Source organism: Echeneis naucrates, chromosome 11 (assembly GCF_900963305.1).
Source record: "Echeneis naucrates chromosome 11, fEcheNa1.1, whole genome shotgun sequence".
Classification (NCBI taxonomy): domain Eukaryota; kingdom Metazoa; phylum Chordata; class Actinopteri; order Carangiformes; family Echeneidae; genus Echeneis; species Echeneis naucrates.
In genome coordinates, this window is record NC_042521.1 from 16426357 (window position 1) to 16444388 (window position 18032).

General features: G+C 42.1%; 1 protein-coding gene across 3 annotated transcripts in view; it reads right to left on the reverse strand.

The window, feature by feature from the left end:
* Positions 1-18032, reverse strand: part of trappc9 (trafficking protein particle complex subunit 9) — a 192056-nt gene that overhangs the window by 93828 nt on the left and 80196 nt on the right. For all 3 annotated transcript variants that reach the window (XM_029513915.1, XM_029513913.1, XM_029513914.1), the window contains one exon: positions 1102-1244. In XM_029513915.1, the coding sequence (XP_029369775.1) occupies positions 1102-1244 (143 nt within the window). The remainder of the gene's footprint in view (positions 1-1101; positions 1245-18032) is intronic.

Below are 18032 nucleotides of genomic sequence, written 5' to 3' on the forward strand. Positions count from 1 at the left end.
CAAACCTGCCACTAACTGACGTGTGGGTGACAGCCTGGTTTCGATAACAGGAAAGTCACAGTCACGTGTTCCTGCAGATGAAAATTGAAATCCATTCGACAAATCAAGCGGCTACATTTGTGTTGTATCCGAGATTGAATGAAGTTGTACCGTTGAGATTTATTAGTAATTATTGAGAGAAGGGAAACTGTCAAGTGAGATTCTCTTTGTTTGTGAGGTACGTCAGTGAAGGTTGAGAGGTATTGCAGTTTTATCTCGCAATGTCTGGGTTTAAATCACCAAATTTGTGTTTTATGTTAAAGCGTCATCAGATTACAAAGTAGTACTGAATAGAATGTGAGCACCTTAAACATTAGTTTTCTAACCCATTATAAAGGATGTAAATTAACAAAAACAGAGCAATGATTGAACTCATACCAGTGAGCCACAGTGATTAAATATGAATAAAGCACTGTTTGACTGAGTGACTGAATTGGGCCTCGAAAGAACAGTCCTTGTAAAAGAAATCACGTCTTATCCCTGTCCCCTGATTTAATATAATTGCAGGTTCTATCTGCCTGCTCTGTATTCTAGGGGTCCAGTTTTTAATCACGTGTGGTAAAATAATGTAACTAAGGAATAAGGGGGAGTCTAAATAATTTAAATTCTACATCTAGGGTCAGCAAATTGACTCTGTATTGTCTAGGTTTTTCGATTAATATTCAGAATTTCTTACGTTATGCATTAGTCCAATAATTGTGTCATTTAAAAAGGAGCTGCTCATAGTGATAAGCCCATGGAGAATTATAACCTAATCATCAGCTCTTCTCAGCTCTAGGGGTGATTTCGAGTCTTTTTGATCACTGTTTTGATTCGCCGGCTGGCATCACCGCAGTGTTTGAGCTGCTTTCCAGCAGCAGCAGCAGGCAGCTCTTATTATGCCCTACCTGGCCTGCACCAAATGGACAGAGTGCGACCAAATTAGCAGGTAGGAATGACATTGGAGAGGAAATTGATGGTTGTTCGGCGGAAAGAAGCGAAACTTTAAATGATCAGTGATAATTTGCCAGATGTGTAAACAGGCTGTTGACACTTTTCACAGCAAATGCATCTGTGTGTTACCTGGTAGCAGGGAGGGTGCTGACTCTGGTGAAGAACACAGATGGCTCCACATCAACATGGACTCCCAGAGACAGCTCCCTATAGTAGCCTTCCACTTTGCCTGCTCCCCCAGAGTACTTGAAGTTCAGCACTGCTTCCAAAGTCTGCAAAAAAAAAAAAAAAAACAAGGGAAGAAAGGATATAAATAAAGATCGGGAAAGCATGGCAAAATTAAAAAAGACTACAAAAGGAATATCTGTATGGACGACTGAGTTGGAGTTGGGTCGGTGCTCCCAACAGTCTGACTGTTGTGTCCTGCCATTCCATCAGCTAAACTGTCTTTTTCAGAACAATGGATCAGAAGTCAGTGTGAGGAAAAATAACACTGAAGCACATCTATTGTGCTGTGTAGTTAAATGGAAATATGATAGTGAGGATAGTGAGGAAGACTGGGTGGGTGGGGTGGGGAGGGGGGTTGGCTAACAGATCATTCCAAATGGACTGGTGGACATCCTAAAATGGCAATGAGTGGGTTCTGCTGGCTGTGTTCCACAGGAAGTGGGGAAAGCAGTCACTGAATTACTCAGAAGTACTCAGAGGTATTTTGCGGAGGCACAGAAAAAGCAGCAAAGTTGGCGAAGGATGGGGAAATTAAAAGTGGCAGTTTATGGTGAGGGAGCACTAGCTGACTCAGGCAAAGGGCTGAAATGGGGTAAAGGGAGCATCCAAGGTCCCGCTTTTCTTCTTATGCAGCATACATCATCACTCCACATATTGCTGATGGAGCCACTGGCTGGGCCTTCTCAGAACAAACTTCACTGATTCCTTGATTATTTTTGCTCTTTATCCCCTCATGTGGGGGCGCGAGGCCAGAGTGGAACGATTTGGTGCCTGCTGGCGAGACGTCTGGCCGATTACAACATAATGACAGAAGCACAGCACACTGAGTAAAAAGAGATGGAAACATTGGAGGGGAGCATTATTATTGTGACCAAGCACCTTGATTCAAAATTTCTCACTTATATTGAGCTATAGGGGCTCACTGGAAATGTTCATGTGATACATATAATCGTAAAGCTGGAGGAGAGTGCTGACTTCTCCTCCACCAGTAATATGTCTCCATAACAATCAAACTGACTGGCATTAAAATGTAACCTTAGCTGGGTCCAGAGAAACCATGAACATGAAAGTGAAACTCAAGTGTTGAGTTACAGGATTCCTTGGGAAAACATCCATCCACAGAAATGGTACCAATGAAGCGTATTCTAGAGATACTGACTTTAATACCATTTCTATCCTCATTTTCAACTTGAACAAGAGTGGCGTCATGATGGAATACTCAGTAAAGCATGTCTGACGCGGTGGCTCTGGATATCCTCCCTGAAGACCATTTTTTTCTCATTCCTATAAGAGAGACAGGAGAAACGGCATGCCCTGGATGTGGAGGAAGTGTGGCAGTCAGAGAATGCAGGAAATAGACAGACTCATGCTGTGCTGGCAACAAAAGGAAAGGAACAACATGCTGATATGAATCTCATTTGAATTAATTGACTGAAATTGCTCAGATTCCTTGAGCAGAGACTATGGTTGGAGGCCAGTTCTATTTGAATCTATGTTCCCTCTACATCAACAGTTTCATCCCGATGTTTTTCTTGTTTGTTATAGGATAAGGATGGTGTTATTCTGTCTTTTAATTATCATTGACAAATCTAATGAAAACACAAAAGCTCACAATGAGTTTATCCTTTCAGCAATATTGTATAAAGCCTGATATTGCCACAGAACTACACCAAAAATGGCCATCTAAAAAGGGCCATAGCATCCTTGAGAATGATTTTTTTTTTTTTTTTTTCATATCAATGAATACAGCCACTTCAGTATATTCATACATTTACAATCAAGTGGGCCTCTACCAGTGAGAACAAAAATATGCAAAGTCATATATCTTTTGAGAAGTCAAGTGCTGTTACGCTCAGTTGTGTGATCTGCCATCATGTCAGATAGACTTGATCCTCTTGAAGGACAGTGATTGTCTCAGCGACACTGGAAAACAAAACCTGCGCATCCTGATTCCCTTTTCAGACTTGGGGCCAGCCCTGACCTTCCCCTCCTCCTGTGTTCAATCCTCTGCTCTCACCCCTCAGAGACCCTATTTCAATCACTCCAGGCTAAAAATAAACTCAGCTGTAATGAGCTGACTGTGTTAGAGGGAGGGCAGCAGCAACAAAAACAGCTTGACTGCACACGTGCACTCCCTTCACATATATATAATACAAAGCGCGAATGCCAACACTGAGGTGACAGTTTGAGAAAGTTGTTTATCAGCACTGATAACCACAGATTGCATGAACTATTCTGTGTCGGAATTAATGCTCTGTAGGCTTTGCCAGCAAGGGAGCAGGAAAAAGAAAACAGTTTCCTTTGAAGCAGGGCTAAGCAACTTTATGGCTAATAGGTGGCTGTTTTGGATTCATGCTAAATACTCCCCTTATATAAGAACCACAAATGAATGAAGTATTTTTTTTTTTTTTTTTTATTAAAACGCTTCTGTAAGCAAGTGTGCTTAACACAGACACAGAACCAGCCAGAGAGTCAAAGACTGAGCTGAAGTGGATGTGTGTGGTATAATCCCCGGTTTGTGCATCTCGTTTCAGAGTTATGTCCGTTGTTGGCGTGGCCTCAGAGATGTCACAGGTCAGAAAAGGCTGATGGATTGGCGTCAAACTTTCTGCATCCTCAGTTACAGTGTAAGCTGAGGATGAATCAGATGGGAGCAGGAGCTGGAGCAACAAGCAGATTCCTTTGGATCACTTTACATGTCTTACATCATGTTTAAGGTGGACATTTCCACAAACAATAGAAAACGAGGGACTTTTTGTTAATCATTTGTAAACGTTGCAAATTTTTTTTGGTCAGTTTTGTCTTGTTTCGCTGATCTTTTCTGTCACAGTTTCACTAATCTTACAAACATGAAGCTGATCCTCTATGAGTAATAATATGGTAATTACTGTAGACAGCAGTATCTGGCTGACTTCCTTTTGACTTCTCTTTAAAAGGAATAGTTATATGATTTTGGTTGCTTTGTGGCTAAGAACCACTGACCTGATATGCAAGGCACACTCTGTATTAGCCTGGATTTTAGTTTGAAAGCCATCAATCAATTGTTTTAGCCATGTCAAAACAAAGCCTCAGAAGACTATCCATCACACCCTTCAACGCAAATGCAGCATTTGTTTGACAATAGCAGTGAATACTTAACATCACAGACAGCACTGTCACTCCTGCACGTGGCAAGTGAACAAAAACAGAGAAAGAAGAGAGAAGCTACAGGCTTTTTCAAACTTGGGACTGAGATTAAAAAAATAACAATAAATGAATAAATCCTGACACATCTTCTGAGGAGATTATGGCATGACCACATGTCTCCTGACAGGAAAACAAAGATAAAGCAGATGAAGTGACAGGTAGTCGGGGACAGGGGCAGCTCTTCCTTAGTTACCACTCTGGAAGTTTCCTTAAGCACGAAGACTGAAAGGATCTAAGCAGTTTTCACTTTGGATGCATTTATCACAATTTCTTTGATCCTTTGGGTTTGGGCAACAGTTGAGCTTCAGCAGGTCAAACTTAAAAAGTATTTCATTGACAAAAAAGACTTGTTGGTTTCTGTTCATGATAATTAAAATATGTAAGGTGTTCTATGCAGAATCAATTGCAAACACTTTGGCTTCACCACCACAATCTATTATGTACATCTTCAAGGCCAAACAAAGCAAATATTTTCTAATCAACTGATTAAGTAGAAAGCACTGATGCCACTGGTTTGTATCGGCATCACAAAGCTTCAGACGTCCTGACTGCTGGTTTCAAGGCTCATTTCTGACTGTCTATCAGCTGCACTAATATAGAACCTAGACCTGCTTTGCAATCATAGAAGACATGGAGGTCTATATTTAAACTGAATGGGATTTTTGAATACAGGTGGATCACAACTTCTTCAAGTAAATGCTAACCCTAACCCTTTCTGTTATGGTCTTCCTCGTCCATTGTCTTCTCTTTCTGACTACTCAGCTGTATATAGTCAATGGTAATAATTGCGACCATGGAAAATAGATTTTGACCATTTTATTTGCACAGACTCAGCAAAGAGCCATTGTAAAAGGTGCTGGTGTGAAACATCATTATCTTCCTGCAGACCGCCAAATTGGAGATGGCATAAAGCCCCCATTTATGGGTGATACACTATCAATTTCTCTGTCTCTTTCAGACAGACTTTTTCAGCCTTTTTTTTTTCCCCATCAGAATTTTTAAAAAATGTGGTGGATAACATGTTCCGCTTGCTACACACACGTTATTTATCCATGGCGTTTTTATAACTGGAACCAGTGGTTAAATGCCAGGTGGACAAGAGCATCACAACAAACTTTGATGATATGACGCAATGGAAGCCAGCCTGCCTAATTTTCCTTAAAAAGAAACTAGACCCCTGCTTAGGTTGCATCTGCCTAGTGGCATAGGAACAATAGTTCAGGCAGAATAGATATTTGGTCAGAAAAGAGAGAAATTCCTTGAGGAAATTCAGATGCATTATGGCCATGAGGAGTACCGCTGGGACCGACTCTTATATCCACACCTGGCTGTTAATAAGTCAGCCAATCAGTCGGGCACCCTGGAGCAGGCACCTCCACAGCAAGGAAGTTAACCAGCATCCTGACACTTTATACTTTATATTGAGATGAGATAGAGAAATAAAAGTCAAGCACTGAACAGATAAAAGGAGAAAGAGCAGTCCAGCTTTCTCCCTGTGCTCCTGTTCATCACTTGTTATTTTGTTCAAATGTACTCTGAAAGGTTCCAACTTGATGCAATACAATCCCCCCTACCTGAGCAAATGAGATCCCTCCACCAGCTTCCATGCACATCTTACCAATGTGCACGATCACCCTGTCTTTTAGATCCGCCTGCCTTTGTGTGTTTTTGCTTCAAAGAGCATTTTCATGATATTTACATCCTGGAGAAAGCTTGACATTATCATGCTTCTGCTGTGCTTGTTGGCAATTGGTGATTCATGAGAGAGGAGGGAAGGAGGGCCGATAAGAGCAAATATGTCCTCTATTGGTTCCACGGTGTAATGACTTGGCAACAATGGTCAGATGATGAGGGGCGAGGGCACAGTGAACAATTCTAGGATTGATGTCACAGCTGATGCAGGTCAGAGCAGCTAAAACTGCTCAGTAACAACCAGGCTGCATGTAGACCGAAATAGCCCATACTGCTGACAGGGGAAAGGAAGTATATTTATTTTAAAGGAAAGGATCGAGTGAAGCACAGAAGTTTGCATAGCATGGCATATTAGCTACACCTGTTCCCAAACGATCCCAAAACCAAAAGCTTACCTACACCAGCCCGAGAAAGTCTGCTTAATGATGGTCCTGACATTTCTGCCCACAGCGCTTATAATGTCATGCTCTGCACGCCCTCACAGTTAGGGTTTGCCTCTGATGTGGCAATTACGAAGAAAGACACTTTAAGGGGCGGGTGAGCAACCTGCCCAACGGTGAGGACTCTGGGCAAAGAGGGTTACGGGATGTCAAGCTCAAGTTAACATTGGGAGGCAAAGAGTAGTAAAATATTGCCAAAAATTACGACAAGAGCCACATGACAGAAAATGCCTTCCAGCAGCTGTACTTAGCTGAATCTGACAGTTAATCTGATACACAGAGGACAGCAACCTGAGGCAGTAGTGATGTTACCAGTCGTCCTTTCAGCTTCAGAAACACTTTAGTTGATCCTGAGCTTTCATTAAAACATCCTAAAGTCAGCAGCGTTGAAGCTACTACACCTTCTGTTAATGATATCTGTGCTGTTGCTATTGTGACTGTTCAGAGTCTCCATTCTAAGGAAGAGTTTTAGTTTGAACTTTTTTGTTGTTAAAATGAGATTTAAAAAAAAAAAAAAAAAGGAAACATGAACTCTGCCAAGTGGTAATCTCCCCTTCTGTGAATCTGCAACGGTGGACATCTTTTGCTCATCTTTGTTTCATGTGTGACAGGACATCTGAATTTGATCTGACTAGGCAATAATTTCTGATAACAGATCACCAACTTCAAACTTTCAAACATGTTTGTTCTCCTGGCCACAACCCACTATGACATAGACACAAAAGCAAGTGGAGCTTTTTGAGATGTATTTTCTCCTCAGTTCATTTCCCCCTATTGATCCTCTACATACACACACACGCATGCATGCATATGATATGAAAGCTAAATACTGACCAATTAGTGGGAGACCACTAATTTGGTGCGGAAGGAGTCAGGGCTAAACAACTCCACCGTGGCAAAGCATCAGGGGTTGATGAGATACTCCCTGAAATGCTGAAGGCTCTGGGTGTTGAGGTGGCTTTCTTGGTTGACACGCCTTTTGGGGAGTTGGGGATGGTGCCAAAGAAGTAGCTGACCAGGGAGGTGGGCCCTCTCCTCAAGAAGGGGGACCATAGGTTGTGTGCTAACTACGGGGCAGCAGACCACTCAGCCTCCCTTGAAAAGTCTACTCTAAGGTACTGGAAAGGAGGGTCCTTTCCGATTGTTGAACCTCAGATTGAAGAGGAACAATGCAGAGTCGATTGGCCTCTGCCAGGGCTGTGCCTTGTCTCTGATTCTGCTCATAATATTCATGGACAGGATTTTGTGGCGCAGCCATGGTGAGTAAAGAGTGCAGGTCAGTAGCTGGAGGGTTGCATTGTTGCTTTTTGCAGATGATATGGTTTTACTGGATCGGTACGCAGCGGTACGGGTGAGTGGGTTCTCCCTTAGCGATAGGGTGAGAAGTTTATTCATCCAGGAGAGACTCAGAGTAGAGCTGCTGATCCTTTGCATGGAAAGGAGCCAGGTGATGTGGTTCGGGCATCTGATAAGGACGCCACCTGGGCGTCTCCCTAGGGAGGTTCTCATTGCATGTCTGCGTGGGCCGAGACCTCAGGGAAGACCCAGGACCAAGTGGAGAGTTTATATCTCCTCACTGGCCTGGTAGCACCTCAAGATCCCCCAGTCAGAGTTAGCTGAAGTTGCTGGGGAAAAGGAAGTCTGGGGCTCCTTGCTAAAGCTATTAACCCCGCGACCCAATTTCAGATAAGTAGTTGAAGATGGATGGATGGATGGCGCTAACCTACCCACACAAAAAAACCCCAAGCAAGAAATTACAGTGGATGCAAGATAGCTAATCTAGCTGAGGTTTATGTGCTTGACCTGACGTTGCACGTGTAGCAATAGTCATATTCATAACACCTTTTCCCCCACGTTCAGAGTTTTTCTGCCTGCTGCCCATTAATTTGGACCAGATCAATAAAGCACTAAGCACGGTGCAACTGATAGTCCCTACACTTTAATTAGGACAGGACTACTACGAATTAAAACCTGTAGATACATGGCAAAAGTAAACCACAAGTCACATTCATGTAGGACTGGTCTGTTTTAGTTTCATTACTTCACAATATTTCATAGCCAGCAGACACACCTAACCAGGAAAAATGCTTCTATAGAGCAGGATTAATTCCAAAGCCTTTTATTAGCCTCTGACAATTCACAACTCTGTCTCCTTGAGGATGGCACTCCATCTGAAACTATGCTCACACAGACTAGATCCCCAGTCGAACGAGTGCCAAGCTGCTGCAAAATAAGCACCCCAGCTCCTGCATCTCATGTACGTCACATTGGTTGTGACTCATTATGTCGCAGTTTCTTAGTTTCTGCAGTGCAACTCAACGGGCAAGCTGGACGCAGCCACATCCTGGAGATCCATGGGGGGGACACAGTCGTTAGGGTTCTGCAAAAAAGCCGAACCTAATTAAAAAGTTCTCTCTTGTCTTCCCCTCACTAAAACCCTTCAGGAACGCCCATTTTCCACAAATCCTCTCTCTCTCTCTCTCATTCTCCGTATCCTCATCCAACAACGCCAGGTTCCCAGGGAAACGGCAGAGAGCAGCTTATGCAAATATTTAAACCACATCTCCCTGGTTGGCTACCGCAGGGTCATCAAAGCGCTCCCATATCATGGATCTGACGTAACCTCGACATGTAATTCAGCGTGAATACTAATGAGCAACCTTTGCATACACTTCAAACTGAGGATGGCAATTATGAATCATTCTGGTAATAACCTCTGAACATACCAAATGATCAAATGTAGCTTAGTAATAAGATGCTAAGTTGATATTGGTGGAACATAAACAGGCTTCTTTTACCTGTCCTCTGTTTCAACATCACCTCTGGTGAAACTCACACGCCTTCTCTGATCAAACCAATATAAGATTCAGTCTGTTGTGAGAGCAGCCTAGAGAATGTCATCTGCACTTTTTGCATTCCCACTTCCTAAATAATGATGGAGCTACAAGTTAATTTTATCATAAATGCTGTAAAGCCTCATTCCCAGGCACACATAGAAACTTTCAAGGCCATGTATGTCCTGTAGCATCCTGTTGCATCGTGTATTCCAATCAATTCATCATATGAAGGAGGGTTGTGAATCTCCATTCAAATGTATCTAATTTGCAAACATAATGCTGGTTATATAATGATAAATAATGTTATGTAAAGCCTTTACTTGAAAAGGTTTATCATAACTTTATGTTGTGTGGGTATGCTGGCAGTCAAACACACTATATTTTACCTCATCTGCTAAATCGTTGAATCTTTGTGGTTTAGTTGCATGAAGTTGGGCTAATTACAGAAACGTACTGCTCCTCCAGAAGATAGTTTATTTGCATCTTTAGCTGACACCTCCCTGTCCTCTGAACCACATTATCAGTGGCGTAAACTCATTTTTAGACAGACCTGAAAAACTGTTCAGATACTTGGACTCAATTTGCAAAACTCATCTGCTCTTTTTTCGCTAAACCTGAAACATTGTAAACACTGGCAGCAAAATGTGAACACAACTCCAACACAGTCGTCATCTTTTGCACACAATAACTCAAAAAATGTATCATTTCTACTGATGCGATCAGACCGATTGGGCAGGTTAAAAGTCAGTTCAGAGCGAACAGGTGGCTCATGTGCATCCATCTACAATGGAGAGAAACATACAAACACGCACAGGGGGGAAGAGTTCGTGTAAGAGGTGGTGGACGAGGAAGAGGCTGAGGAAAACATCATTTCTGATGAAATTCGGACAACTATTGTACACCGTGTCCTTGTCCGTGGGATGACAGCATGAGAAGCAGTTTGAGCAGATTTTCGGCGGCCAGCATCATCAGGACATTCAGAGAAGACAACAGGTAATTGTTTCTTGTTGTACCACATTTGACATGCAGAACACTGTAAGTACTATAATGTTCACTACAATACTGCTTTACTGGCCGTGTATCTTTGTAAGTGCATTTCCTCCTTTGTAGAGTTAAAAAAGCACCAAATGAGGGAGGAAGGACTGCTCCTTTCTCCCAACAACAGGACGCACTCATTGCTGACGTGGTCCTTCAAAATAACGCCATCCGACTTCGTGAAATCCAGCAGACAATCCAGACAATGTCAACTTCGATGGAATCAACAGTGCGTCTCTGTCGACCACTGACATTGTTCTCCAGTGCAGTAGACAGTAGCGTGAAACAGGTGTACAGAATGCCCTTTGAGCGAAACTCTGAAAGAGCCAAAGATCTAAGACATCTGTATGTGCAAATAAGTGTAACCTGCACACACTTTCAGCACTGATGCTTCCAGTACATTTCTCTGCTCATAGGTTCTCTGCTACTGTAGGCCAGCAGTTAGAGTTGTGATCTTTACAGTACTGTAAAGTATATTGTAATGTACGTAAATCTGGAGTGCATACTGTAAACACACAATTGCACAAGTCTGCCTTTCCATATCACTTAATGTACAAAACTACCTTTTATCTATTTTTATAGCGAGTTTTTGAACTGGATTCCATGGAAAGGCCTCATGAATACATTTTCATAGATGAAACAGGGTTCAGTCTGGCAAAAAGGATGCGGAGAGGCAGGAACGCAACTGGTGAACGTGTCATTGTGGAAGTCCCTGGCCGGCGTGGTTGCAGTCACCGTTTGTGCAGCCATTAGTAACTATGGGGTTCTCCATCGTCATGAAAACCTGGGGCAACATAACACTCAACATCTCCTTACATTCCTGGGTGGTCGACAGGATATTATGGCTGCGTGAGAGCAAGCAGTACATCCTGTATATGTCAGTTTGGGACAATGTGAGCTTTCACTGTGCTGTCCTGATACGCAAGTTGTTCGCCAACAACCGGCGCTTCATGCTTTTCCTTCCACTGTTGGATCTGGGGTTTAAAGTTTTGAGGAAATGAGTGGGGGTTACAAGAAATATGTTTTTGCAACTGTAACATACGCATTCAAATGAATGTATCAGAGTGAGAAGCGTGTTTGTCTTTTCAAACTTTTCACACGACTATCTTTGAAGGAGTTTAGAGAGGGAAGTAAATCATCCAAGGGGAAATTTAAAAAATACTGGTGGTGGTGGTGCTATCACACTGCTTCCTGTGGACCACCTGGTGGATGCTCACATCTGCACTGCTAACTCAGGCTTACAGGAATGCGGCGATTAGAAAGTTGGTAGCAGTGGAGCAGCACTGCCTCCGACAGAGCCTGCAGAGGATGCTAATGCTGTCATTACCGGCTCTGGCTCAGACAGAAGTTTGTTGAGGACTAAGGAGAAAGACAAGAAAAAAACAAAACAAAAACATACCATGACAGCGGCCGGAAATGAACCTGTTCAGAGTACAGTGCGGAATGAAGACTTGGCTCCTGCGTGATGACAGATAGTGGTGAATATTTCTTATCAGAAACTGCGAGGGAAAACAATTCTTTTCAATAATGTCAAGGATTACTGGTAAATTGTGGTTGACACATTAAGACAGCATCAAACGACTTCTTCTTCGAAGAAGAAAGCTGCTCATTTATGCTTCACTGCACTTGTTCAGTTGTGCTTTGCTGAGTAGGTTGTTCACATTAATATCGCCCGTCATGGTCGTTTGCTGGTTGTCTCACTAACATCACGTGTGTGTTTTGCTGATGATGGATTGGTGATGTGATGCATAGTAATGCATACCATTCTGGTACAACAAAAAGGACCCTAAAATGTTGTTCATGTCATAACATGTCAACGTTTTTTTTCCCCTCTCTCTCTTTCGGCTTTTCCCCATTTGGAGTCACTACAGACTTGCCTGATTGATTTGGCTACAGACTTTACACTGTATGTCCTTCCTGCCGCAACCCTCTCCGGCACAAGCCTACCGCTGGTATGCCTTTTGGCTGGGGTTTGAACCAAAGGCCTCTGCATGCAAAGCATGCAGTCTACCACTGAGCTACATCCCTGGGCATTAACATAAATAACTTTTTTTTTTTTTTTTAGTGCGTAGGTTGAGGCCTAGGTTTGTGGTTAGATCTCATTGTAAAGGTAATACATCTGTTGCTTTAGTCCTAAAATACATGTAATCTCCTTTCTCATTAGAATTGGGGGGGGGGGGTAAATACAACCCACAGCAACTTCAAGGAAATTTTTCCATTTGGAACATCATTTTCATACCGCTATGGCAAATGAAACAACCACCAGAAGCAGATTAACTTAATTTTGCATAAAAACGTGTACAGGTAAAGGTTGTTTTGGGTTTTCCACTTGCAGGTTGTTTTCAAAAATAATGATCAGATCAGACACATTGCATACTACCTTAAATGCAGGACTACAGGAAAGAAATAAAACTCTACCTCACAACACCAGCCACTCAGAGCACTTGTCTTATATTTGACTGCATGACTATTAATGATTCATTGTTTTATAATCTTATATTTTTAATTTGACTTTTCAGTCACTGTTTATAAGTTCTATGAAATGTTTTACTTACTGTTTCTTGTGAACAATGGTTTTTTTTTTTTTTTTTGGTTGGGTTGATTTTCTTGTCCCCCTTTTTTCCCCCTTTTAATTGATATAATTTTTTTTATAGATCCCTTCATTGTATACAAACATTCCAAGCCTAGCGAGAATGCGCGCACAGTTTGGGGCCAGAAAATGTCAGAGCATAGAAGCGAGCATGGATGTCAACGATCCTCCACCAAATTATTCGGATTATTCAGAATATGTGCTTTAGTTGTCCATTAACGGCCGTGAGGAATACCTCAAAAAATTACTGCTAGCCGACGTCTAACTACAAGCTAGCTACGTACATCCACCACAAAATAACTTTAGGCAGCATAGGTTTCATGTGTTTCATAAGCATTTACAAACGATTTTCTGAGAAATCCAGGCTTTTCAGCATAATCTAACAGAAAGGGTGAGATGAAGTGAGCACTACAAACTTCTTTGACTGCAGTAATGCACATCTAAATTACGATTGGATGGAATGTTGATTGACAATGGCTTTGCCCAGTCAGAATCCAGGAAAGTCATAAATTTGGTTATTTTTTAAGAGAAACTTGACAGAATAGCAACCAAAACAGCAAAGATATTAATTATCTATTGTGTGTTTAGTTAAATGAATGGCCCTTAGGCATTTAGTGTTAGAGCTTACGGAAAGCGACATTCTCCCATAGACTTTGGGAGAGTTCAGTGGTTTTCTGGCCCCAAACTGCGTGCACATGTTTCTGTGACGTTGCACTTGAAGGGGTCTATCCGGATGTTATCTTAATTGTATGGACCCAACATAAGTACCTGGTACCCTCAGCACTCTGTTGAAAGCACCAGGTACTTGGCTGTGGGGATGCAGATAAATAAATACACTGTGACCTGGGATGGAGGACAGAAGGAAGGTGATCAGCACATTGACTGGTACCCTAGGTGTGTCTTCTTTCTGCCGTCTGCAGTTTGGATGAAGTTTCTGTTTGCAAGCAATTATCTAAATTGAAGTGTGATTGAATTTCACTATCTGGACCTTTAATCTATCATAGATAGTAAACCACAGCTGATGTTAATATTGTTGGGTTGTTGATGGGTGGCCACTGACACAGAAAGTGGAAACCCAGGTGTGTGTGCTTCATACATGTAAGTACTTCCTGTGAATTCTCACAATAAAAGAACCATTTCATCCAGAGTAATTTGATTTCTTTTCAGAGTGTTGGCTAATTCACTTACAAGTGATTCAATCTGATTATAGGTTGTGAGTCATAAAGGGGCAGGGCAAGAGGATGAACAGCAGCACTAAATTTTGTCAAAGGAGAGTGGCATCTGCTCAAAATGAAGACTAAATCTCATACACACAGGCACACAAACATGGTTACCTCTGATCACACATGATCAGAGGTAACCAGAAGACTGACAGGTGCCTCGGACACGACACAGTCGCTCTTTTACATCACCGAGGGTCCTGTGCGAGTATCACACCATTTACCAGCTGGAGCGACTATATGGAGAAGCCTTACAACACCCCTGACCCCCGCTGCTGTTCTTATAGTATATCAGCAGCCAGTCAGCCATGGAGATCATCAAGGATGGAACAAGCAGAGCTGAAAGCCAGGAGTTCCAGAGCCTGAAAAAATTATAAATTGCATGGCAATGCATGAGCAAACATTTACACAAATACACACACATTTATTGCTACGCTTATATAAACACATGCACACACACAAAAATCCCCAACAATGGCCTGTCTAATAATAAAATATAAAAAAAAAAAGCAGGTGTGGGGGCATTGAATCTTGGTGGTATATAAACTTCCTGTTTTGGGTGGCTGCGGTGCAGCTGAAGGTGATCTGATTGACACTGGTTCAGCCGCCGAGCCCGACAGCATATGGAGCCACGCTTGGCCTGACTCACTGAATTTCACACATGGATTCAAGTCCAGTAAGCATGATGAAATGCTCAATTCTCTACTAATTTCACCCACCAGGCCTGCATACACCAGCAGTTCCAGAAACACACACACACACACACACACACACACACACACACACACACACATTCCCAGGAGCCTACAAACAGAACATTATCTTGACCTTCTGTGGGTGGAACAGAATTTTACACTGAGGCTCATTTACTTGATCACTGTGGGTCTAGTTGTTCCTTGATATTTTTGGACTTGCAAAGAGAACATGTAGTCTTTGAACAGAGCACAAACAAAAACATATCACTGCCAGTTCATTTATATATATATATATATATATATATATATAATATATATACACATATATTTTCCATCTATGGTGGATATTTTCAGCAATTGTCTACATAACAGGGTTTCTTTTCTTTAAATCAAGTTTAAATGGTAAGAATTCATTCATGGAGCCTGTAGTGGCTGACAGGTAACTACGGTATATAACGATGCCAGTATCACTATCCTGCTGTTAAAAGTGGTATAACCCTATTTTAAAAGTACCCATGCTTCAACACGGTGTTTTAATAACAGCCATATTTCCTGTGCGTTGATGTGTTTGCAGCCCTCTGCTTCAACTCAACTCAAAAACCACAAAGCCAGAATTATGGGGTGTGAAGCCTGCCCATAACATGTCAACCAAGCAGACGCATGATATGAAATGTGGCATTTCTGTGTGTTAAAGCACAGCATCAACATTATAAACAATATTTTGTGTCTGAAAAAGCCTTTGTCTGGAATAATAACACGAAGAAAGAATGTTATAAATCAAAAAATGGATGTGCTGCTCCAGGACTTGGATAGAATCGCTGTTAAATAAACATTTCTTTTATGCTGTGGCAATTATATTGTGAAAACAAACACATGGTTAAGATCGCAGAAAGCCTTGGTGACCGTTCATTTGAAACAAAAAATGAGAAGTGGTTGACCCAGCCATCCACCCCAACCTACTTCCATTACACCCAGCTTCCATTTGGCTCCGACAGAAAAGAATCTATGGACTTCTTCCTTTTTGTTATCATCATAATTTCAATGCAGCCTGGTAATTATATCATTCATAAACGTGTCATTTTGGGGCATTTTCTGAAAGGACTAATGCAGCTTAACAATAAAACACAACTATAGGTCATCAAAGTCCCTCTGGACGAATGGCCAATGGGGTTGTTTTTCCTGGGAGGACATTGTCTTCTTAAAACGAGCATTGGGTTGTGCTCAATGCCACATTCAAAGTCCATCCAAGTTTTTTAGTAGAAAAACTAGAATTTTTTGTTTTCACACAGAGTCTCATGTATGAGTTTTAATGTATGTATCTTTTTCAATGACTGTTGCCAAGTATTACAGCCTGTAGATTTATAGCTAAAGTGAAAGTAGAACAACTTCTCCCCTTGAAAAGTCCAGCCCCACCATTTACTTTCAAACTGAAAACAAAAAATATGCACGGTCACTGAATTATATAATATATGCACAATAATTGAAAAGCTAAAGCCTATATTTCAATAGTTTCTTTGAACGGGGACAACCCCCTAAAGATAGCTGACTGAAGGCAAACCAGTCAACCAACTGTTGCTCTCCCAATTGGCCTGTCTCGCCGCAGCTTCTAAAAAGCTGCCTAGGAGCACAGACAGAGCTGTGCATTTTATATGGAGGTAATTAGGAATACGGGTACAAACCTCAGTTATCCCTGGGGTTAGGTTCTTAATGGACCAGATTATTTGGCCATCAGTTAGAGACAGGGGCCCTGCAGTGCCACATCACAGTGTCTGCACTGACAGAGTAGCGATAGGTCGACAGGGACAAGGCATACGGTAGAGGACTGACTTGTCTTTTTGACGCCTGATATAAGGGGACATCCAGGATTCAGGAGCCAAATGCTAAATAGGATTTGGTGCTGCTGGCAGGATAAGGTGTCCCCTGCCTGTTGCAACTACAGTTTGGAGATATGCTATAAAGTGCTGCGCTGATTTTCTGCTGCCAACACTATAACTGCAAGTACGCTTGCAGGTCTGCTGACTCTCACAGGAAAGCAGGCCCTTTCACAATTTATTCAAATACTAACATTCATCTTATGAGCAAATCTGAAAAGTTTAATTTGATGACTTTCAAACAACCAGGAGCCAACTCCTACAGGACATGCTGATCGCAAGGTAAATCATCAAAAGCAAAATAAAAGCCTTGCATGCAAAGCAGATCACTAAACATTTGCAGGAGTTCTGCAGAAACAGAGTGAATTATAGCCTTGATTATCATGACTGTGATGACAACACTGCTTGAGAAAGAATGAAGCACATAATTGCATTTAGGCTTATCGAACGAGCCAGCAGCCGGCCTTGCTGCATCTCTGCCGAAAGGAAGAAAATAGGAATGTGATGGAAGAAGATGCGGTATCCACAGAGGCACTTGAAAAAAAAAAAAAAAAAGACTTCTGCCTATTGCTGTGGGATGACATACCAGAGTCAGCCCTACAGTGACACAAGTCTCACCCCAAACCCGATCCATCTTCCTATTTCTCCTGATGTGTATCCTCCCTTCATCTATCACAGAGGCACAAGTAGGATGTGCTTCATATCGTTGTAGCCTGAAGATAACAGGCAGCCATATACAGAAAAACTGAAGGAAAAAAAAAAAAAAGAAAGGGGGACAGCTGTGGTTTGCAACTGTAGCTTAATAGGCCAATCAGTGAAGCTTGTGAAATGCATACAGGTAAATTAGGCACTCAGAGATTAAACGGCTGGAAATGAAAATGTGGGCAAACAGCCCACGGCTGAGGCAGTGCGGGGTGTGTTGCTTTTCTGTGTGTTTGAGGAGGAGCCTTCCTGATGATGATTATGCCTTTTGATTAGTCTTCACACTCCCCATTTCTCTTCCTCACAGCTTCACAACCTCCGTGCAGAAACACCTAGAGCAAAACAGCCTTTCCAAGACCTGAGGCCCAAATCCAAACATAGACAAGGAGATTGACAGAGCTTGAGAGGATGGATTGGGTGTTTGGTCAATATGCTCCCTCCCCCCTCTTTCAGGTGTTTGTCCTCCTCTTCCTGGGTCGCAGTGTGATGGGGCCTGGCCTGTACTTCTCAAAATACTGCTGAACCCATGATTCTATCGGATTTCTCTAATAATACGTAGCAGGA